The sequence below is a fragment of the Numenius arquata genome, chromosome 9 (genome assembly GCF_964106895.1).
Source record: "Numenius arquata chromosome 9, bNumArq3.hap1.1, whole genome shotgun sequence".
Lineage (NCBI taxonomy): Eukaryota > Metazoa > Chordata > Aves > Charadriiformes > Scolopacidae > Numenius > Numenius arquata.
Genome location: NC_133584.1, coordinates 60244780 through 60269582, shown reverse-complemented (window position 1 = coordinate 60269582; position 24803 = coordinate 60244780). Strand labels below are relative to the sequence as shown.

At 46.8% G+C, this 24803-nt stretch overlaps 1 protein-coding gene across 2 annotated transcripts in view; it reads right to left on the bottom strand.

Annotated features, from left to right (window-relative positions):
- The window catches only part of ELP3 (elongator acetyltransferase complex subunit 3), a 97845-nt gene that overhangs the window by 28923 nt on the left and 44119 nt on the right, over nucleotides 1-24803 (bottom strand). For both annotated transcript variants that reach the window (XM_074153961.1, XM_074153962.1), the window contains exons 10-12: nucleotides 14900-15093; nucleotides 8934-9024; nucleotides 4778-4843 (exon numbers count right to left, since the gene is read on the bottom strand). In XM_074153961.1, the coding sequence (XP_074010062.1) occupies nucleotides 4778-4843; nucleotides 8934-9024; nucleotides 14900-15093 (351 nt within the window). The remainder of the gene's footprint in view (nucleotides 1-4777; nucleotides 4844-8933; nucleotides 9025-14899; nucleotides 15094-24803) is intronic.

The following is a 24803-nucleotide window of genomic DNA, read 5'->3' as shown; positions in this document are numbered from 1 at the left end:
TCCACTCAAAGGGTTTTCAGTGACTCATGAGGGATCTGGGCAGGCTGGCTGGATGGGCCGAGGCCAATAGCCTGAGGTTCAGCAAGGCCAAGTGCTGGGTCCTGCACTTGGGTCACACCAACCCCATGGATGATCCAGGCTGGGGGAAGAGTGGCTGGAGCTGCCCGGGGAAAAAGGACCAGGGGGTGTCGGTCGACAGCAGCTGAAGATGAGCCAGCAGTGTGCCCAGGTGGCCAAGAAGGCCACCAGCATCCTGACCTGTACCAGCAATAGTGTGGCCAGCAGGACTGGGGCAGTGGTGGTCCCCCTGTACTGGGCACTGGTGAGGTCCCACCTTGAGGGCTGGGTCCAGTTTTGTCCTCATGACAAGAAAGACCTTGAGGGGCTGGAGCGGGTCCAGGGAAGGGCAATGGAGCTGGTGAGGGGTCTGGAGCACAAGTCTTGTGAGGAGCGTCTGAGGGAGCTGGGGGTGTTCAGCCTGGAGAAAAGGAGGCTGAGGGGAGACTTTCTCGCTCTCTGCAACTCCCTGAAAGGAGGGTGTAGCCAGGGGGGTCGGTCTCTTCTCCCAAGGAACAGCCAATGGGACAAGAGGAAATGGCCTCAAGTTGCACCAGGAGAGGTTTAGGATGGATATTGGGGAAAAATTTCTTCCCCAAAAGGGTTGTGAAGCCTTGGCAGAGGCTGCCCAGGGCAGTGGTGGAGTCGCCATCCCTGGAGGGACTTAAAAGCCGGGCAGACGTGGTGCTGAGGGACATGGGTCAGTGGTGGGTTTGTCAGTGTTGGGTTGATGGTTGGATTTGATGAACTTAAAGGTCCCTTCCAACCTGGACAATTCTATGATCCTATGAGATGGTCAAAGCCTTTTCCTTCTGGGATACTGGTATAAATGTGACAAAAGACACCCTGAATGCCCTCCTGGGCAGCTGGTGCACAGCGAGGTGTGACGCCACGGTCCCCAGTGTCAGTCCCTGGTCCATAAACCATCCCATATGCTGGGTAAGAACCACCCTCACCAGTGTGGGTCAACATTTCCGTATGGAATCCTACCACATGTCCAGCACAGCCTGTTTTAAACTTACTTTGACAAACAAAGGGAAAACCCAGTTGCAGATTACACTCTTAACCTAAAACAGCTACTCCCAGCTTAAAAAGCTGCCTTATTCCTACTAAGGCAGATCTGATGATCACTAATCTAATGATTACTGATCTACTAACGATCACTATTGTGATCATCATTGCAGTGACTAGTGGTGTCCCTCAAGGGTCCGTGCTGGGACCAGTACTGTTTAACATTTTTATCAAAGACATAGAGAGAGGGATTGAGAGCACCATCAGCAAGTTTGCAGATGACACCAAGCTGTGTGGTGTTGTCGATACACCAGAGGGACGGGATGTCATTCAGAGGGACCTGGACAGGCTGGAGAGGTGGGCCCAGTTCAACCTCATGAGGTTCAACAAAAGCAAGTGCAGGATTCTGCACCTGGGAAGAAACAATCCTCAGTATAAATACAGACTGGGGGATGAGGTATTAGAAAGCAGCCCTGAGGAAAGGGACTTGGGGGTGCTGATGGACGAGAAGCTGGACATGAGCAGGCAATGTGCTCTCGCAGCCCAGAAGGCCAATCACATCCTGGGCTGCATCAAAAGAAGCGTTGCCAGAAGATCCAGAGAGGTGATTCTGCCACTTTACTCTGGTGAGACCTCACCTGGAGCACTGTGTGCAGGTCTGGAGCCCTCAATATAGAAAGGACATGGACCTGATGGAGCGGGTCCAGAGGAGGGCCACCAAAATGATCAGGGGGCTGGAGCACCTCTCCTATGAGGACAGGCTGAGGGAGCTGGGGTTGTTCAGCCTGGAGAAGAGGAGGCTCCGGGGAGACCTCATAGCGGCCTTCCAGTACCTGAGGGGGGCTACAGGAAGGCTGGGGAGGGTCTGTTTACAAAGGCCTGCAGCGACAGGACGAGGGGCAATGGTTTTAAGCTGGAGAAGGGGAGATTTAGATTGGATATTAGGAATAAGTTCTTTACCGTGAGGGTGGTGGAACACTGGAACAGGTTGCCCAGGGAGGTGGTTGAGGCCCCTTCCCTTGAGATATTCAAGGTGAAGCTCGACGAGGCCCTGGGCAACCTGGTCTAGTTGGGGGTGTCCCTGCTGACTGCGGGGAGGTCAGATTAGATGACCTTTGGAGGTCCCTTCCGGCCTGGACCAATCTATGAATCTATGAATCATTATCTTGATACAAACCCCCCGCTTTGCAGGAACAGCAGCTTCTACGTCTTACACTTTCTGCTTTAACACGAATGTCGGTTCGCATCCGTAACGGAGCTGTCATTGCCCCTCGCTTTTCCAAACCCGTCAACCCAACAGCTCTTCGCAGCCACAATTCGCTAGAGCATTTTTAAAGGCTATTACGTAGCACGCCGCCACCTCAACCATCCCGAGAGCAAGCAAATACCTTCCGCTGCTATGGAGAAACACCACTAATTGAAAAGGCAGCTTAGAGACAGCTCTGGAAATAACCAGCTACGGGAAAGTAATCTACTTCCAATTGATTTTGTAAAAAAAGAAAACCAACAACCCAACTTTTAAAAGCAGACACACCATCACCATTATAAAAATACATAGAGCCCACTGATCCTTAACAGAAAGAAGTTGCAGAAAGTGTAACTAATTACAGCAAGCGATTAATTTATTTCTGAACCGACATGATAGCCTCTCTTATCAAGAGGACGCGTTGTTTACTTATGAAGCCAAGGAAAACATCCTACCTTGTCATTAGTCTAAAGCGCATGAAAAATTATACCATCCTCGGAATATTTCTCTTGCTCTGCTGTCATGATAAATTTTGCTAAGACTACATAATGACATCCTCCTGCCACTCAGAGAGATGAGTTTAACAAAGGGAATTTTCAACATAATGTTGCTTTGAAAACCCTGTGATAAGCTATTTGCTAACTACTCAAGAAATTTACAATTTAAATTAGATTAGCGCTGCTGACAATAGGCATCTTTGGAAGCTATTTCGTGAGATGACCGCAGATTAGGTAACACGTAGCACAAAGGCTACATGGCCACACGGCCTATGTACAAATGGGTCTGTGCAGCCCCAATTCTGGCAGAAACCTGGTAAGAACAAGGTAATTTCTTTGGGATCATTTCACATTTATATATGTTATACCCAGTTATGCAAGATGCGAAGTGTTGCACTCCCATAATGGCAGGAGAAAAACAGGATATGACTCCTAGTATTCTCTGATTTGCAGAGTGAGAACATCTTTCAGATGCTAAACTTGGAGAATATTCATAGAATCATAGAATTGTTTAGGTTGGAAGGGACGTTTAAGGTCATCTAGTCCAACCATCAACCTAACTCTGATCAAAACCATCACTAAACCATGTCTCTAAGCACTATGTCAACCCGGCTTTTAAATACCTCCAGGGATGGTGCCTCAACCACTGCCCTGGGCAGCCCATTCCAAGGCTTAATAACCCTTTCAGTGTAAACATTTTTCCTAATATCGAATCTAAACCTCCCCTGGTGCAACTTGAGGCCATTTCCTTTTGTCCTATCATTCATTCTACTTAACTTCTGGCACCAAACTCCGAGCCTCTTTGAAGCCTAAATAATCAGTGGAGCTTCCAAAGGAAGAGAGGACCTCAGTTAGGAACCTCTATAGAAAGCCTAAGCCCAGTTTAGTGGCTCACATTTGCTAAGAAAGGTTGGACCAGATGATCCTTGAGGTCCCTTCCAACCCGGTATTCTATGATTCTGTGGTTTAGAGAGTGGGTACATCTCCATGGCAGAGAAGAGAAAGTGGCAGGTGTCATTCCAATTCAGCTTTTTCCCTGGGGGTGGTTGTATCTTCTGCCTGGAACAAAGAAATCTTGTTTGAAAGTAAAGGAGATCTACGATGGACAAACTCCACAATCATTTAAAGTCCTTCCTTAATGTCAACAGAGGAGGAGAATACTTCTGGGGTGTGATTTATTAGTCACAGTGTGATACATGGAGGCTAAGATGGATCCGATCCTGTATGATCTTAGAAAGTTCATCTCCTTGGGTGTCATACATGGCCATGGACCTCCTGACAGCTCTCTGGAAGGACTCACCCCTCCCCTTCTAATTACAGTGAGCTGGAGGATTAGCGTCCTAAACTGGATGCTTGAAGTTCAGCTGCACATGTTCTTTTCTATAAAATAAGCATAGCAATCTTTTTGTGGACTATTTTAGGAAGGAAAACCACAACATGTCATAATATGCTAAACGGACCTACTCACCTATAAATATATATATACATGTGCAGAAGTGTATTTATACATATCCTGTTTGCTTATACAAACACGCACATTGACAAAAAAAGGCTGTAAATTCACCTTGCTAAACACTCCTTCCTGTTCAGCATTCACACATTCTGGTTTTGGTATTTTCTAAATCCCCGTTTGTAACGAGGAGTGAGAAAAGGGCAGGGGGAGAAGCAGTGAGAAAGAGCTGCTCGCTTTGTTGTAGCAGCGCAAATACCAAAATAACTGCCGGCTGCAGTTAGTTTATTGAACATGGTGGTCCATAAATTTCAACATGTGACTGTGCTCAAACAAAAGACATCCAAAGCTGCTGCGAAAATAAATGGAAAATTGGATCCAGCTACAAAGGGAAACCGCAGGATTGGACGGGCAACAAATGGGTCCCAACGCCTCCACACCAAACACATGTGACAAATTGTGTCTGAAACAAGCTCCTAGGGGAAAAAAAAAAAAAAAAAAAAAGACAAATCTTACCTGATATGGTCTCACTTTATGGTGAATTTCTTGAATTCCAACCTCTCTTGTCCTTACATCGCGACACTAAGAAGAGAAAGGAAGGGGGGGGGGGGGGAATTACATAGGAGAAAAACATTAAGCTCTGAAACACACAGATTTCCAGCCACCCATTGGGTTCAACACAACTGTTATAGCATGAAGTTGCACGGATGAATTTCAAATGGGTAGACTTCAAAATAAAAATGCTCACCGATCCATCCCTAATACACCTCAGAAAGAGGTCTTAGTGCTAAATGGAAAGACATGCTGGCAAAAATCAATTCACTAAGCAAGCATTATGGCTCATGAGGAAACGTACCCTTTGATTCACAAACAGCAGGGTCTGGAGGCAAAGTCAACACACAGGACAGAATAACAGAGAGAGAAAAAAAAAATAGACTTTGGCACGATCCATTTTTACCCCACATCGGGAAACGTTGGCAAAATCTACCCTAAGGCACCAGAGAGGCCTTAAAAAGACAGGTTTTGAATCTCGGCAACCCTATTCTTGCTTTTAAAGGAGAATTGTTACAGAAGTCCTACCCAAATATCAGAAAGCAAAGCTAACACTGATCTGGCGTCCACAGATTCCACCAATCGTGGGGAAAACAGAGAAAGCCAAAAGAAATCTCTCCTCCCTCAGAAGTCAGCCAGAGGGGGAGCGGAGGCTCCAAGCCCAGCGCTGGAGAGATGGGGTTTAACTGGCAAGAACTTTTGTGCTTCTCAAGAAAGCCAGTGGAAGTTGGGTAATTTGGCACCCATTCGTTAAGCAAAGGGCTGTGACAGTACAAGCACTCCCACTGCAGGAGACGGGGAGCATTCACGAGTTAGTGGCTTTATTGGAAGGTCCAACACTAAGCTTAACCCAGCTTTTGTCAGCAAAGAGCAGCCACAATACTTCCACCCAAAGCAGCTGAGGTGCAAATGCTCGTTTCATTCCGCGAGGGAAGGAAGGGAACCTCCACCAACGGGCTAAAATTGCTCCAAAAGCGACAACATCAACCCGCCCGTGTATTTCCAAAAGCCGGACTTTTAGACTGGGAAAGAACTTGTGAAAATCCAATTGACACAAAAACTCAGAGTACCCAGAACAAGGACAGCTCTCTGGCCCCCTTCCATGATCAACATAAAGTAACAATCTCCCAAACAGCACAAAAAAGAGGGGGTTTGTGTTTGTTTTTTAGACTGGGCTGTGGTGAAACCAGGATTCACTGTCGTAGTAGGATTCTAGAGTAGACAGGCTGGAGAGATGGACTCGTGTGAACCGCATGAAGTTCAAGCAGGCCAAGTGCAAGGTGCTGCATGTGGGTCAGGGCAATCCCAAGCACAAATCCAGGCTGGGTGGAGAATGGATTGGGAGCAGCCCTGAGGAGAAGGACTTGGGGGTGTTGGGGGATGAGAAGCTCAACAGGAGCCGGCAACGTGCGCTGGCAGCCCAGAAAGCCCCCCGCACCCTGGGCTGCATCCCCAGCAGCGTGGCCAGCAGGGAGAGGGGGGGGATTCTGCCCCTCTGCTCCGCTCTGGGGAGACACCCCCCAGTGCTGCCTCCAGCTCTGGGGCCTCAGCACAGGAGAGACATGGACCTGTTGGAGCGGGGCCAGAGGAGGCCACGGAGATGCTGGGAGGGCTGGAGCCCCTCTGCTGGGAGGACAGGCTGAGAGAGTTGGGGGGGTTCAGCCTGGAGAAGAGAAGGCTCCACGGAGACCTTGGAGCCCCTTCCAGTCCCTCAAGGGGCTCCAGGAAAGCTGGGGAGGGACTCTGGATGAGGGAGGGGAGCCCTAGGACAAGGGGGAAGGGTTTGACACTGAAAGAGGGGAGATGGAGATGAGATGTGGGGAAGAACTTCTTTGCTGTGAGGGTGGTGAGAGCCTGGCCCAGGTTGCCCAGAGAAGCTGTGGCTGCCCCATCCCTGGAGGGGTTCAAGGCCAGGTTGGAGGGGGCTTGGAGCAACCTGGTCTGGTGGGAGGTGTCCCTGCCCAGGGCAGGGGGTGGCACTGGATGGTCTTGAAGATCCCTTCCAACTCTAACCACTCTATGATTCTCTGCTTTACAATTTGCCAGCTACACAAACAGCACAGTAAAAGGCAGAGAAATACCCACGCCTCACGAAGAACTGAAAAAGGACAATGTATTTGGGGCTGATGCTTTAAAATTCTGTGTCCCAACCGTGTATCTCCACTGGCACTCAGTGGCTGGCAATCACAAAAGCCGGCATCTGGTCCCTCCAACAAGGGTTCTCAAGAAGAACTTCCTTCCAAGAACCACAGACACAAGCTGCAGCGTTGACATGACTGATCCCCATCCCTCAAACACGCTCCTCACCAAGCTGTCCCCAAAGATGGAACTGCCAGAGCTGCCTGATCTTTACTATTGAGCCTGCAAATATGTAAGATTCCTACAAGTCCTTTCCTTGCCTTGGCCTTTTCCTCTCCTTTTCCAAGAGAGACAAGAGCATATTTATAGTTTTCTCCTACCACACAAGAAGAACACAGCAATACCTTACATTTCAAGCTATATTGCAGCAGACTGTTTGGTTCCCCATTCCACCAGCTGCAGTGTTTCTGCCTCACTAAATTAAAATCTATAATCATCTGCACAGCAGAGATATTTACAGATTTGGTTCTTCTAAAAGCGATGAGTGCCAGCCTGACAAGCCCTTTAATGGTTCAGCTCGGCCCTGGCTGCCATGGATCAGCCATCCCTGCTCCTCCAGCTGGTCTTGATCAGGTTCAGATCAAATGATGTGGTTTTAGTATCAAACCCGGGGAAGAGTTCACTAGTAGCCCTGAAGAGCTCGACTGAAAAGGCTCAGCTGCACCACGGAGGTTGTCTTCCCTTGCCTGGTTTTGAAGTGAAAAGTCAGCGGGAGGGACGGAAGCTTTTGTGGCTGGCAAAGCTGCCTGCCAAATCCCAGCTCGCTACTGGAGAGAGACTGGGAGGAACAATTTAAGGAGGACGTCCAGGGCATCAGCTTAGGAGAGATTAAGTGGAATAAAGGGAAGACAGTCTGAAGTTTCTCTTCTGATCTTTTGCACTGCAACTGCAAGATCCAAGCGAGATGGCAAAGGCAGCAAGGAGACAGAGGTAGCCAGGAGAACTATCCATGTTAAATACCAAAAATATAGGTCAGCAGCACAAGTTGATGTGAGACTCCAGGCACACGTGCAGTAGCTGAAGACTTTACTATTGCTGGATGCAGTAACGCCTTAAAACCTCTTTAAGGAAATGTGAGCTAGAAAGAGGGACCACTAAATCCCAACAGGGACAGATGGAAGAGTTGTGGCAAGGATCTGGCCCTGCCTGAACACCAGGACACCAAAGCAATTAAAGCCCTTTGGAACAGTCTCAAGGAGCATGGGGTTTGGGTGATGCTTTGTCTAGGAAGAAACATCTCAAGAGAGGCAGAATTTGGGCATAACTTTACTGTAGGATTTGCAAACCGTGGCTGATAACTGGGTTTCGGAGGGAGGTTCAGACAGAGAGCAGTGTCAGCGCAGACCGTGGGGGGCACTGAGAATGACGACTGCGGCAATGACTTTCCGAGAGAAATCAAGACTGGGTAGAGGTACCTCCTTCTGACTTCAAACACAAACGCAATTCCTCCCTCCCCCTCCTCCTCTCCACCCCCGCTCGTATTTTTATTTGACCTTAGAAATATCAAGAATATCAAGTCTCATTTGTTTGTGCTGAAATCTCTCTTGCAAGATTTCTCTGGCCTCAGACTAAGAGCTTCGCTTCCAATTGTTCCATCAAATAACTGCATGCGTGGGAAAAAGAAAGGAAGGAGAATTTCTAATAGCACAAATTAGAAAGAAACCTTCCTGCCTTCTCTCTGGTATTAGGGTTTCATTCTGCTAAAGCGGAATCTCACAAACCAGTTACCATGTACCTTCAGGAACAGGGCGAAAGTGCCCAACTAAAAATCACCCAAACAAACCCAGCTTTTCAGAACTATCATCAAGGTGTTTTCTAGTCATTAACATATTTTTTTTTTTCCAAAAGACCTTTGCAGATCATTTTAGTTCAGCAGTAAACATGGCTTTTATTGTGTTTTCTGGTCATTATTTTCCTCTCTGCTACTTTGTGTGAAGTCATCAAGCAGCTCTCCCTTGATACCAATTGACAAACATTTTACCTGTGTCCCGAGATCTTTCATCCTGGCCAAGGCAAGCTCCCTCAGGTTCCCGTGCTCCACTCCAGAGCTGACCAGTGGCATTGGGATATCTCTGCATATAAGAGGAAAAAGAGAAACCTCAAACAACTGCATTAGCAGACGCTACACCATAAAGTACAATTACGGTCACCCAGGCCAAGATCCCAAAAAGCAGACCACAGAACTTGCGGGAATTACCTTTGTTTCAACAAGAAATAACACAGGCAAAACACAACTAAAAGCAGGAGAAAGAAGGAAGGAAAAAAAGCTACAGGTTTTACTTTAGTAAAAAGCCTTTTACAATCTTGAGAAATAGCTTATAATTTTGCTCTCAGTTCTTCACTTGGAAGTCTGGAGAAAAAAGGATCATCCAGCTGAGCCTGGGACTCCAGGTCAGATGTTCATCATGGCATCTGTTGCTGGAGACCAGCAATTGGGAACCAGAGCGCGTCCTTCTGCAGTCTCCAAGTTGAATGTCCATCAGGGAAAATTCATCAGAATCAGAACATTTTTATACTGGGACGCTAAGTGCTTAAAAGTGAAAAGGTTCTGTTTAGCAAATGATTTGCGGCAAAGCCCGGCCAGAAAGTTTAGGGCCTTCCTGTGGGAATGTAAATCACGAGTCTGCAAATGGCAGAGCTCCCTCCTTCAGTTCTCCAAGGGAGAAGTAAGAATTAATTAATTTTGAAGTAAGACCAGGTTTGGCCTCTCCACTGCCTTCCAGAGCAGTTTGTCCCACTAGAGATTACGGAGGCAGGATACCATCCCTTCAGGAAAGGAGGATTTATGCATCCAGATCAAGCTGAAAAAGAAACATGCGAGAACATGAGCAACACCCACCTTCTATCTAATGCCGGACTACACCAGTTTGGTGATTCCAAATGCTTTTCCCTCTCCCTGCTCAAACTCCACCCTGGCAGCCCTGATAACGCACCACCCAAGCACACCACCGTGCATCCAAACCCCACAGATCTTCTAGAGGACTAGACAACTATGAAAGATACTCGGTCATTTGTACAACAGGTTGGTCTCAAAACGGGGCTCAAACATTCCTCGGTGAGTATTCCTCCTTTTTCTTTATCTATGCAAGCATTCAACAGAGTAAAGAACAGAATATCACAAAAAGCCATGCAGAGAATGGAATGGTTCAGGGAATTGGTAATGTAATTAACTTAATCCATCTTGGTTCAGTAGTGATTGAAAGTCATCACCATCTAGCAGCTGTCTCATGACCTCTGGAAAATGTATTAATTGATCTATTCAGTTCCTGGAGGACTTGCATTCACACCACGGCCCCCATTAACAATTACTATTTTTGGCAGTAGCTGTATGAAAGATAAAGGTCTTCAAGGGTCCTAAAGGCCTGATCCTTCTGCCTCTTCAACCCTTTTTTTTCCTTTCCTGTTAAGAATGAAAACAAGGGCTTCAAGACTCCAGGATTCTCCTCCCATTTCAGCATCGCGCTCCAGTTCCAGCACAACTTTCTCCAGTATAACACAGGCCCTGTGTTTTCCTTCCCCCCCCTGTTTTCCCTCCTCTTCCTTCTACGAAGCCAAAGGGTCTACAAAAAATTCCTCGCCCCTTACACTCGCATGCCAAAAACTCGAGGCAAAAGACAATTAGCTAACCAGTTCATTTATTCAGTGGATCTCTGAGTAAATAAGACACCGCAGAGCCAACACAACATACTTCAAAGAGCTTCAATTAGGGGAAATGAGCACTTCACATTGTGCCTAAAGGACACACCAGAGGAGAAGGGCATTTTCGTCAGGGTATGTTAGATCTCCAGTGATAATCTCACCAAACGCCTTTCTTCTAATTATGGAACGGCTCCAAAAAGTCAGGCCGTATGTATTTTCCCTACAGGGACACAGATAAAACATCCTGACATCTTCCAGTACCAGGTCTTTAGCTAAATCCAGAGTCTGCTATGAAACAGTAAATTAAATACTGCAAATAAAAGACAGATTACAACATACAGTAACTTGAGCCTCTCCCATCTGCCTACTAGGGAGCAGAGTAAATTAAAATATGAATGTGAAAAATAAGCTTTTTAAGAAAAAGAAAGCAAGAAATAGGTTTTCCATGCCCACTTCAGATTAGTGCAGAGTATTTAAATAAGTACCCCGTGTGCATCGTGAGTGCACACACTAACTGCCTATTTTGAATGGCCACAAGATAGCACTGTACCAGTGATTTTAGCACTTGTTAAAATGCTAAACAAATCCAGGGATACGGGGGATTAAATCCCGACCTTATTAAAGTTAATGTGCAATTGGCCAGAAGCTTCAAAAGGGCCCATTTAATCTATTTTTCAAACATTCTGCGTTACTTAGGACACTTGTGAAGCAGTTGATTGAAGCACAGAGTCAAAGTCTAAAGACCTCGGGTTTGCTCTCAGCTCTGACTTGTACGATCTCCGTTAAGTAAGACATTTTATTTCTTCATACCTACATCTCCCCATCAGTGCGGTGAAAATAACATTGAACGTAAAACACCGAGATCCATGAAAGAAAAAAGTCTCAAGGTGCGCGGCACTACTGCTGTCATTTCACACCTTCTCACGCACCAAAGCGCTTCGGTGCTAACGAGGTTCACAAACATTCAGGATAAATACAGTATTAAGCATCTCTGACAGTTACAAAACACCCTGGAAGATATATTCTCCTCCAACCAGCCATTAGCAACAGCATCTCTTTTTTAAAAAAAAAAACAAACACGTTTAACCTGGTTCCTGAAGCAGAAAGCCTTGTGCAGTGTTTTGTCAGTGACACCTCAGGTTGGATATTAGGAAAAATTTTTACACTGAAAGGGTTATTAAGCCTTGGAATGGGCCGCCCAGGGAAGGGGTTGAGGCACCATCCCTGGAGGTTTTCAAAAGCCGGGTTGACATAGTGCTTAGAGACATAGTTTAATAATGTGGGGGTTTTTTTTGTATGGTTTTCTTTTTTTTTTTTTTTAGGTTGATGGTTGGACTAGATGATCTTAAAGGTCCCTTCCAACCTAGACAATTCTATGATTCTATGACTCTACCTCTCCCATGCTCACCGACTCGTTAAACTGATTATTTTGAGCGTTCAACGGACTGCAAAAAACCTTGAGTCCCTTATGGATCTGCAAAACCTGGTACCAGGGAACAGAGATCCCCAAAAGTGGTCCTAATAAGGAAGGGCACAAATAGCTCAGTCTTTCTCAGGTTGGCGTTTGCCAGAAAACCTGAACTCACACGTCAAACAGCGAGTTGTCAGGGTAAGCTGTCATCCAGGGCACAAGCTGAATCTGAAAGGATTTTGGAAACAGAGCCTGAAATGCAAGATGTGAGGGATGGAGGAGCTGCAGCAGCAGACCGGAGGGAGACGGAAAGAGCCCGGGGCAGCCATGGAGAAAGGGAAAAAAGTTGCCGTCCTCAGCAAAGCAACGTTGGGAAGAGGCCACAAATGTTTTTAGAAATCTGGCTTTGTTCATTATTCTGTAACAAAGTCACACAATGGCCCTGAAAGCAATTTAGATGAAAGTAATAGCTTTTGGACTTTGCGCTGGAGGTGTAAAAAAACTCTAATCACCAGGAACGAGTTGCAGATAACATGAGCCCGTCAGTAAGAAAACAGCTATTCCACTGGAACATAATAACTGACAAGCGGATGACAGCTGGATGGAACCTGCTGTTGGTGACAGAAGAAATCATAGTCAAGCTCAGGCAAATGAACACACCAAGCAGAGAGTTTTCCAGGCCCCTGTTCCTTAGGAGAAGACCCACTAGGCTGCAAACTCAGGTCGTCCTCTAGGAATAAACCCCTTTGGTTCAGATATGGTGATAGCATCATGAATGAACAGGGCATTGTGTCTATAGGGGAATCGATGAGGAAGAAGATGATGTGCAGGGCGAAAAGAGAGGAGTTTTGCCTTTAATAACGCTTGTGCAAGTGATGGAAGTGTTCAAGGCCACTTGAACGGGCCTGAGCTTTGAGCAACCTGGTCTAACGGGAGGTGTTCCTGCCCAGGGCAGGGGGTTGGAACTGGATGATCTTTAAGGTCCCTTCCAACCCAAACCATTCTGTGATTCTATGATGTGAAAAGTCTGGGGGAATATCAAGTAGAAATTGCCCATAAGCCACGGTTTGCCACCTTCATGAGCATCGTATCTTTCTTCTCAGGGTTCAGCTACAACCACCAGTTTCTCACAGTAACAAAGATGTGAAGAAAGGATCTCCGGGTCACTGAAACCATGTATGTTACTATAGATGCTGGATCACAAGCCCATTCATAAACCTAATTAAGCTTCACCATACTCATCTTTAGCTTCTCTTCCACTTTGATAACTTTGGAAAGCTACTCCAGAATCTCAGTCCTGACCGAAAATTCCCAGCTTCCTGCCTCGTTTTACGCAAGGCTACTTGTTATTTTCTTGTCTTCTGTCCAAATGAATGTTCCTATTTCTTAAAAGGTTATTTTCCTTCTCTCATAGATTCACAGAGGTCATTTATATCCACATCTATTCTTCAAACAAAAGACTCATGCTCCTTTGCACATATTCCTACTTCTTCATTTTCTTGAAGATGGGGATTATTCCACACAAGGTCTTAGCAAAGCCTTGTCTGGCTGCTGCATTAATACTCTCATCTCTAGAAAGAGTTATCCCGAAAAAAATGCTTTTCATGGCTGCATCCACCAGTGGCTTCTTTTTATTGCAGACCAAGACATTAAGAACTTTTCCTCCTCTGCTCTTTTCACATGGTGATCTCATGATGCACAGCAAAACCCCCTCTGAGTTTGACCTCAAACTTCCCTGAACTGCATCTCATCCCGACCTCAAACTTCCCTGAACTGCATCTCATCCCATCCCCAACTTCCCTGAACTGCATCCCATCCCATCCCATCCCAAACCTCCCCAAACTGCATCTCATCCCCATCGCTCCAGCTTCAACCACCACCAGATCCTGCTGGTACATCCTCCCTCTTTCAATGGTGCTTCCCAGCCCCGCAAGGTTTCCTCAATGCCCTATTTCTTTTCGTGTCACTGTAAATAAATAGAATTTTGAGCAAGATGAGTCTTTGAATGGATGTTTGAGAAACTCCACTAATAATCCTGAGTCCCTACTTTCTTTGTCAAAGCTACCTTGTGTTTCTTGCCTTCAGCCGCTTTCTTCTCTACCACGTTTCTCTGCTTATCCCTGCTCCACCATATTTCTGATAGGGCACAAAATTACCTGCCTTAGAGAAGTCCAGGCAGGTGAGATCTAATGCACAAGGGCTCCCTCATTCTGCAAGCTCTCGGAGAGCAAGGCACTGGCACTGTTTCCAGCTCATGTAGCTGGAAGCCAACTGGGTATTGTCTACACATGCAAAAACAGGCAAGTACGCTCTAGCCTCTCTTCCTAATATCAGGCTGAGGTAGGAGATAACAGAAGAAAAATAATCCGAGGAAGACCCCACGCTGAAAATACGGAGCTAAATGGAAGTATTATCTATCGTGCTGGGAGGTGAGTGCTGGAAATAACGGCGCAACCATTGTATATTTCTGAAAACCCCGCAACACCCACGGGGAAAGAAAGGAAGTCTCTATAGCCAAGAAAAATGACACACCTCGCAGCTCCTGCAATAAATATAGGAAACTTCACCGGCAGTCAAGAGGCAATTATCCATCAGTATCATTAAAGTACTACGTGTGCCACATCCTATGTTCTTGCCTGACTGGCAGCGAAAGCGAGTCCTCCAGAAATCTTGAAGTTTCTGGGCGCATTAGAGAAGCAGCTCAATCGAAACGGCTTCTCATTCCACTTGGCATTTCCCATTCTGAATAGATAGGAAGCAGTTTCAAAAATCTTTAAGCGCATTAACGATTAAGGCTGAAAAAATAATAAAAGGCTGAGTCAGACCTTGCTGTAATTAAAGTAAGACTCCCTCCAAGCGCGATAAATCAATACATAAGGCCCACTACAGAAAATTACCTCTGAACACGGTACACACGTGTCCACGGTGGGACAAGGGCCAGGATTCTGGCCACCAGATCCACAAGGGTGCTGGGGGGGTAGCTCTTGTATCTTCCAGTCTTCCAGAGCTCGTACAGACCAGTGCCACGGATCACCAGCGTCGGATACAGCTTCATGCCGTCGGGGCGAAAAGCAGGATTCTCAAAAAACTCCTGCAAGAGCAGAACAAAAAAATGCAAGTCAGAGCAAAACAAACTACATTTCCTGGGACTTCAGCGCTCCAACAAAACTAATTTCAAGACAGATTCTGTAAAAGACAATAGTAAGTACGTTTTAAGAATTAATGGCTTACATTGAGTTGCCAGTATTTATTGGTTTGCGACATTTTTTTTAAATAAAAGAGCTTATTCTAGATTTAAAGAGAAGGCCACTGAAGGAAAAAAAATCCACACGACAATGCTACAAGTCAAATCTGTACATTATGTCTACCTTTCAGCATGAATTCAATAGATACCGCAGCATTTATTGTAACAGACTCTGCTCAGAATTAGAACAATAGAAACGAGTGTACTTATCTTCAATCTCAGCAGACCACATTTAGAGATTAATCAATCTGTCTGGGACACATCATTTGAATAGCAATGAAGAAAACCAGATTTATTCTACAATGATGTGCTGAACAATCCCGGAGAACGGGAGGACAAAATGTATCTCCTGCTAACTTCTATGACTAAATCCCAGCACAGAACTGCAAATCGAACAGCACCAGCTCACATCACACAACAATCGCTCTGGGTTTTTTTGCAGATGAAATTTCAGTAGCGACAATTAAATAAAATCACTTATAAAAAACCCAAACCCCAGGCAAGGTACCCTGAACCAAGCAACTATTAAACTGACTTAAGTGATCACCTGGCTCTCTGCTGAAGTGCTTCAACAGATTCAGTACAGGAAGGACACGGACCTGTTGGAGCGGGGCCAGGGAGGCCACGGAGATGCTGGGAGGGCTGGAGCCCCTCTGCTGGGAGGACAGGCTGAGAGAGTTGGGGGGGTTCAGCCTGGAGAACAGAAGGCTCCATGGAGACCTTAGAGCCCCTTCCAGTCCCTCCAGGGGCTCCAGGAAAGCTGGGGAGGGACTCTGGATGAGGGAGGGGAGCCCTAGGACGAGGGGGAAGGGTTTGAGACTGAAAGAGGGGAGATGGAGATGAGATGTGGGGAAGAAGTTCTTTGCTGTGAGGGTGGTGAGAGCCTGGCCCAGGTTGCCCAGAGAAGCTGTGGCTGCCCCATCCCTGGAGGGGTTCAAGGCCAGGTTGGAGGGGGCTTGGAGCAACCTGGTCTGGTGGGAGGTGTCCCTGCCCAGGGCAGGTGGGTTGGAACTGGGTGATCTTTAAGGTCCCTTCCAAACCAAACCATTCTATGATTCAGGTGGCTCAGACCCACTCAGACATTTTGCTATGTTTCCCACCACTGCTGTGTGTTAAACCAGCTCCTGGAGCACTCCAGCAAAACCCAGCGTTGGAATAAAGTGCTATCAGCAGCCTGCTGGGAGCAGGACCTCCCCACGTGGGCAGCACTACCCATCTCTGTTGGCTTCCCTGGGCTTCACAAACCCAGACTTCAACACAATAAAAAGCAGCAAATGGTTTGCTGCTGGCTTAAGCACACCAAAATGGATCTGCACAGACTGGAACGCACGGCTAGATCCAGCACAAGGACGGGAAGAGGTCAGAGAAACAGTAGGACCACGTCAGCCCAGACCATTTCTGGCAGAATCCCTGCCTGAGCCTGGGGCCAGCTCCAGCATCCTCTGCCCCTGCACGCCCACACTCCTGTGCCACCCTGCCTGCCACGGAGAAAACAGACCAGAGGGATAATCCCACTGAAAAAAGAACCCGGTTAAATTTTCTTTTCCAGGCAGGGCAGCCTCCTGAGCCATTCGTGCCCATCCTCACGCACAGAGACGGGAACAACGGAGCTTAAGAGACAACACAAGATGTGGACCGTGGATAAAGCCCACGCTGCTGCTGCAAAATTAACTGTCAAATCCTGCATTCATGGTCTGATGAAGCTTCAGCCATCACCATCCCAGCAGCGCTGCTGGCTTAAAGACCAGTACGTCCCAGGTGGCCCCATAAGAAAAAAAAAAACCAACACAAAGGGTAAGTTTTAGCTTTAAATTTTGCAGGGTTGTTTTAACTGGGATTAACTCCCTGACTGGAGTAACCTGCAGCTTTGCAGAACAGTTGTGCTGAGAGAACCCCATCCGGGCACAGCCTCGTTGCGCTCACCTCGTTAGAGAATTGCTAAACAATGTGGTTCAGGCAGAAAGTGAGACCCACATTCTCCACCCTCAGCCTTCAGGAGAGATATCTAACTCACTTCTCCTCCAAGAGTATGCAAGACACAAGACCAGTCACCCCAGAGAGGTAACGCACCTTGTATCCCATTAAGCTGTAAAGTAAATGGTTTACGAAGAAGTTGGCCAAAGGCGGACAAAGACAGATGACCCTGGACCCTGGTGTCCAGGTGCTCACTCTGGAGCATGCGTAGATGTAAGGCTGGTCTCCTCCTCTCTTCAAGTTTGTTTACGTGCTCTATAAACACTCCTGTTTGTCATGGATCTCACATCGCCACCACGAGACGCAAAAACATACTTATCTTGCCAGCTCCATAAAATAATAAAATCATCATCCCCACCTCTGAGGACTGGACATAAATGGCTTATTCAGAGGCTGGTTTGTGCTGAGGCTCCGCAGGCAGCAGATGTGATGGCTCCCTGCCCTGCTCATACTTCCAGCCACGCCGTCCTGCTCCCAACCTTGTGCCAGCTCCGATTCCTGATGGCCTCGACCAGGATGACTCACCTCACCGATGTGAGACAATCCAAGATGCATTTTGAGGAGAGCTCTCTTCTTTTGTTCCAGCATTGGGCTGGATTATGGAGCGGTCTATCGAGCACCACTGAAGAGTCACAGAGTATCTTCACGTGGAAGGGACCCATAAGGACCATCGAGTCCAACTCTTAAGGTCAGAAACAGGGTCTGACCCCATGGGTCAAGCAGGGCATCATTAAGTCTGCTTAATGCATCTCTTGGAAGCACGTGTCCTTCTTTCTGCCCCAAGGGTATCGTTTGACTTTAGAGGTCAATCATGTCCCTGGCGGCTGTCAGAGAAGGTAGACATTGTAGTGATAGGATGAGGGGGAACAGTTTTAATCTGAAAGAGGGGAGATGGAGATGAGATGTGGGGAAGAAGTTCTTTGCTGTGAGGGTGGTGAGAGCCTGGCCCAGGTTGCCCAGAGAAGCTGTGGCTGCCCCATCCCTGGAGGGGTTCAAGGCCAGGTTGGAGGGGGCTTGGAGCAACCTGGTGTGGTGGGAGGTGTCCCTGCCCAGGACAGAGGGGTGGGACTGGATGATCTTTAAGGTTCCTTCCAACCCAAACCATTCTATGCTTCTATGACCACTCTTACCACCTCTTCTGTGCTGACCCTGGTGTGGGTCTGATGCTCAAGATGCAAAGAGTGGGAAGGAAATAAATCCCTGGACTCATTCTCAAGGCAGGCAGCTGAAGGGTGCGTGCAACCCAAAGTCATACAGCACAGGAGGTAGCGCAGGGTCAGAAAAATAAGTCAGACTCCTGTTGCCCTGGAACAACCCAAAAGGATGGACTTCCATCTTTTGCGGGTGGTTAGAGGTGCTCTAATGTAAAACAAAGTAACTGTGAAAGAAGGAATAAGGAAATCGTGTACGAGGTGATTGTTCTAACGAGAGGAGACCTATGGCCAAGCGGCACAGAAGGAGAGAAAGACATTAAGGTAAGGAAGCAACGATGCTTCCCCAATGAGATACAGAAAGGTAAAGAAACCACTCCAGCAAGGAAAAAAGGCTTCTCGTAAGGTTGTGTATTAATATTCGCAACAATACTGAACTGAAGGCAAAAGCATGTGTGATTCACCAGTCGGAATATTTAAACACGCGCTGATTTACGTTGCAGATCAAAGGCAGGCACCAACACAGCGCTGAGGTTAACGCCACCCAGCAGCCAAAGGCAAGGGCAGAAGTAAAGGTTTCTAATCGCAACGTGAATTTTGCCACTTGGCACACACTGTGCATTTTACGTCAATATTTTAAGCTAGCTGATAATGCTACTTCATATTTCAGCAATGCTGGCATTAAAAAAAAAAACCAACATGTTTTCATATTTATTCTTTCAACTATTTCCCAAAATACTCCTCAAGTTTAATTATTTCAAAAGTAATTAATTTCAATCAATACAACAAAGGAACGTCTCCTTTTTTTCCTGAACCCCTTTTTCCAGCGGTAAACTTTAAATAGCTTCCGTAAATCCCAATATTTAAAGGCTTAACCTTTTCCCATTTACAAACAGTTTTGATTAAGTCTCTCGCGAAAACAAAGGAACCATAAAATGCTAACACACGCCAAGCTTTAGCAAAAATTGTGGCCTTTTCCTTTTTTAATTAGACACCTTAAAAGGTGTCTTCGACTGATAAAAACGTTCAGAACGGTTTACTGCCAAAACAAATTCAATCCCCAAAACAACATTCGTTCCAGAGACCACCATCCATAGCATCGCTGGAATCAACAGGAGGCTTTCCATCAGCTCTCGCCAGCGCTCAGCCGGGGCTTAAATCCACGTCTGCTAACGCACCGTGAAGTTAGAGGTTAAAGATGACCTAGAGAGAAAGGATCCTTCCGTATTTCCAGCCTTTCTAGAATCACTTGAGGACGTGGCGTAGCGCTCTTGCGCGCATGAATATTCCAAACGGAAGCACACACGACTTCAAAGCTACCGAACCAATTTTCTTTGAACTTGGAAGTTTTCTCCCCTCCAGCTAAAGACTACGAGCCAAGTGGCATTTAACACATCTGGTATAATAAAGATGGATGCTAGAGTAAAATTTTTAATTTGTGCGCATAGACGATGGACGGGAAGTAAGAGATTATCGTAGTGGTTTAATTGTAATAAAAAAGGAAGGGTCAATTCAGATCAGCTGAAACTTAAAACGATCTGGAGGTTCATAAACACAGACCTTCTCATGCCCTAAAATAATGTTTCTCATAACCTTGCCCAATTTATGTGGCATTAGAGAAAAGTTGAGTACTTTTTCCCCAGTAAGTAATATAATGAGTAACCAGACAACCCTGGAATTCACAATTTTTTTTTTGCTCCACCTGAGCTCCATTAAACATACTTTACTTGTAGGAACAGCTGCTCCGTGAATTACAAACAATGAATCTTAATACGATCCCATCAACACACATTCAGTCTACAAGGTTATACAAGTTTGCCGCTAACATGCTTTATGAGAACAGTAATTGATTTTAGTAGCATATGCCTTTGTTGTAGAAGTTCCCTGTTATTAAAGCTAATGGCATCTATAGGATCCATTCATCCACCACCTCATAAACTCCGTGCCACTAGCGGGGTCCGACGGGTGTAAAATTAGTCATTTAGATGCCAAGAAGCCACTCGTTTTTCCATCAAGGCAGACGTACCAAAGGGAGTGATGGAATCCTTTTGTCCAACAACCCATCAATCGCTATGAGTCTTCAAAATCCCGTGACGTTGTCGCTACTGCCCGAGAAAACAGGAGTTGAAAACCAAAAGTCAACGTAACACCATGTGAACCAAAAAAAGATCAGAATATAAGAGGAGACGGAATGAGGAGATGAAGTCCTGAACTCAAATATTTCACTTTCACGTGGATTTGCAATAACCTTTATAAATAGAAACCCCGTTAGTCACCCACGTATCCGTTCAGAGTTGCGACAGAAAGGTCACACCATTTGGGCTCAGAAGGAGACCCCGCGGCGGTTTGGTCCCATTTTAAGCTCGGTAATACTCAGCCGATACTAAAAGATTACACCTTGCGGTTTTAATCTGATTTTACAGACCGCTCTAAGTACAGGACAAATTAGAAACGTGTTTTGAAGACACCCAAAAGCTACAGTTCTCCCCCTCGCTCCAGAAAGAAGAAAAAAAAAAAAGCCGTATTCTATGGGATTCCACTTCATCTTTTCCCAGACCAAAGATTCAGATGCCATCTTCAATCTTATCAGTTATAGGAGAAGTGCAGCACTTTTTTTAAGCGATTTACTAAAATGTCAGGATTTGTTAAAAGTAAAGGTCATCAAAATACATTTTTTAATGACTGTCCACTAGAAATCAGGTGCCACTCAACCTGATTCCTGAATTGGTTCTTCCACCGTAGTCCCTGCATTAAATGGATGATTAAATTCCTGTCCGATCACATTAAGATGAACATTATCGCCACTCTCCGTATTACAGCATTCCTTATCTCCATCAGCCTTATTATTTATAACACCGAATACCGGTAGCACTTGAAAGCTCCTGCGTTGAATGACACTTCCAACTCCACAGGGAACGAACAATCACTTAGTGGTTTAATTATATGCATTAACAGAAGCTCGTGGCTCCAAAATGTGGCTCCGTTTTAACTCGAAATTTGCATTTTCCCCTCTTTCTTGTAAATGCTCTTCTAATTAAAACGTAATGATAGGATCTGCATTCACTGATAGCGACAATGGCCTACTGACCGACAACTGGAGACTAAATTGTGCCTCTTTACTGCCTTGGGAGCAGCCTGGGAACACACACGTCGTCAGGCACCGGTCGTCACCTGGGAAGCAGGGGAACGCTGTGCCAACAGCAAGGGGAGAAACGCTCATTTTAAAGTCACTTAACATCAATATCTTCCAATTATGTGGCCTGAGACTTCCTATTAGGTGACCAGAACAGGGTGAGATACTACTTGGTAGAAGTTCTGAACAGCATCTGTTTGCAGACTCTGACCTGTGATCAACGAGAAGGTTCTACATCTAAATGTAGCTTATCACTCAGTGGGATAATGACGAACAAGAATTGTATTTATTATGATGAGTATTATAAGTGCATATATATGACAGTATACACGCTGGGTGCAAAATCAGCAGAGCCCACATAATGTGAACACACCGCAGACCATCCAGGGGTGATGAGGCAGATCAGCCCTCTGTGAAAGGGGAGCAAACTCTCCAGGATTTCATCCGCGGCAACTGGGAGCTCCTTGCTCTGCTGATTGTGTGCACACCCACTCCTCGAGGCGTCTCTGCCCGACACTTATCTTAAGTACATAGAATACAGGCTGGAGAAGTGGGTCCGTGTCAACCTCACAAAGTCCAAGCAGGCCAAGTGCAAGGTCCTGCTCCTGGGTCAGGGCAATCCCAAGCACAAATCCAGGCTGGGTGGAGAATGGATGGAGACCAGCCCTGAGGAGAAGGACTTGGGGGTGTTGGGGGATGAGAAGCTCAACAGGAGCCGGCAACGTGCGCTGGCAGCCCAGAAAGCCCCCCACACCCTGGGCTGCATCCCCAGCAGCGTGGCCAGCAGGGAGAGGGGGGGGATTCTGCCCCTCTGCTCCGCTCTGGGGAGAACCCCCCCAGTGCTGCCTCCAGCTCTGGGGCCTCAGCACAGGAGAGACATGGAGCTGTTGGAGCGGGGCCAGAGGAGGCCACGGAGATGCTGGGAGGGCTGGAGCCCCTCTGCTGGGAGGACAGGCTGAGAGAGTTGGGGGGGTTCAGCCTGGAGAAGAGAAGGCTCCGCGGAGACCTTGGAGCCCCTTCCAGTCCCTCAAGGGGCTCCAGGAAAGCTGGGGAGGGACTCTGGATCAGGGAGGGGAGCCCTAGGAGGAGGGGGAAGGGTTTGAGACTGAAAGAGGGGAGATGGAGATGAGATGTGGGGAAGAAGTTCTTTGCTGTGAGGGTGGTGAGAGCCTGGCCCAGGTTGCCCAGAGAAGCTGTGGCTGCCCCATCCCTGGAGGGGTTCAAGGCCAGGTTGGAGGGGGCTTGGAGCAACCTGGTGTGGTGGGAGGTGTCCCTGCCCAGGGCAGGGGGTGGCACTGGATGGTCTTGAAGATCCCTTCCAACCCACACCATTCTATGATTCAGCGTCAGTAAGAACCCTTTATTACATTAAACCCAGGAACTAATTGCTCTTGGGGTACAAAGCAACAATTACAGTGGAGACCAACTAATTGACAGGAGTATTTAGTCCACAGATGTGAAGCTGCCTTCAGCGAGTTACTTACCAAGACTATGCACCTCAGCATCATAAATACCCTAATTGTCTACATGGTATGGGAAACTGCTGCTGCCAGATGAGGAGGGAAGATGCCTCCCATCCCACCCCACCCCACCCCATCCCATTGTCTCTCTTTACCCTCGGACCATCAGGATCTGCAGGTCACCTCCTGTCTAACACTGTTGGGTAGTTGCTCTCTCCAAGTTTGCACAGAACGTACCGCAAGGAGATCCTAACCTGCGACAGTCCCCAGCACCGCCACGGTACAACTCAATAATAAGAAGAGACATTTAACATTTGGAAGAGGCCTTGGGCGTCAGCAGCGTGACCTTGGAGCATAGTTTTGACTCCTGAACGCAGTATCTATCCGAACACCAAGACAAATCTCTCCAGATTGTGCTCACTGCACCGAGCAGTCCCATCTGCTCCGTCTTGCAGGTGCTCCAAGTGAGTCCCCATTTATTACGCAGTTTGGGAGAAACCCATGAGAATACCTCAATCAATTTGCTGTGAAGTTTCACCTTCACTTTTTTCCAAGCACAGAACTCCGGTCTGTATGTTTCTGGAAGGCTCAGCTTTCCCCTAGGGCTAAGTACAGGAAAAATACAGCATTTTTCATTGTCTTAAGCACACAAGTTTTGCAACACAGGTCCCTGTAAAGCAAGTCTTCTACCCTAAAAAGCATTGAGACCAGCAACTCTATAATGGTTTTCATAATCTAATCCTCCTTCATCAGACTCTCCTTTCCATAAGGAGCATCGATACAACCACGTGCTCCCTCCCACCCGACTCAGCCCTGCAAAAGTTTCTCTCATTTATGTCCACAGCAAAACCATGATGTTTCTCCAATACGCTTTTTTTTATTAGAACCAAAAATGCAAAACACCCCACAAGAAACCCAGCAACTATGTCCTCAAAAACTTAATTTGGACATCACGGTTCATCCACTCCGATGACAAGCATTCAGTTGCTGCTGATGATTTGTGCTAAAATACATATTTTACCGAATGATGCTCTGTTTGCCTAAACGCCCGGCAATTTGCGGTCTCTATCCAAGACACATCCCTTTATTCCCACGCTCCTTCCTGTTTGGCTGTATGTTCCCAGCCATACGCTCATTATTGACTTCAGCAGCAAGGGGCCTTGCAGAAAGAGCCCCGGCAAACAATTTCTGAATGCCGGCTTGAAAAACCAGCCCTTGAATAGACAGAGCGACTGTAGGAGCCTACGCAACACACCGTCGTCTGGGGATTGTTAAGTGCAGAAATGATCTTTTTGGTTCAGGTAGAAAAAGGGTCTCGACTGTACCTTCATATTTACCAGAAGGTTTCTTCTGAATGGGAGGCTGTTTTAAAGGTAGCGATTGTTATTATCGTAACTTTTACGGCTGGCATGCTGGAGGACAATGTGCGTGCAGACAAAATACTAATTCCGAAAGGCGAAGGAAGCAACCCAAGACCCATAATAAATGCAGTTTTTTTCCACACAGCCTTGCAATTTGTCATGTCCATACTAATGGTATATAGCGATACGCACTGCTTGCTTCTATGCAGCACAACGGAACGCAGCTACCGCACCCCCCCATCCTTTGCATTTTCTGGTTTAAACTGTGACACTCTATCCACATTACGCACGGATCCCCAAACGACGCAGAAGAGAAGGGACCAGTTTTACCTGTACCATTCAATTAATTCAGCAATTCTGCTCCTGGACATTGTGACACCAAGGGCTGCGGCTTAAAACTTCTGCTTCTTTCCCCTGTGACACACACTCAGTCTGACCTGGGTTTCGGGGAACAGACCCAGAGCCGCGGCAAACACAC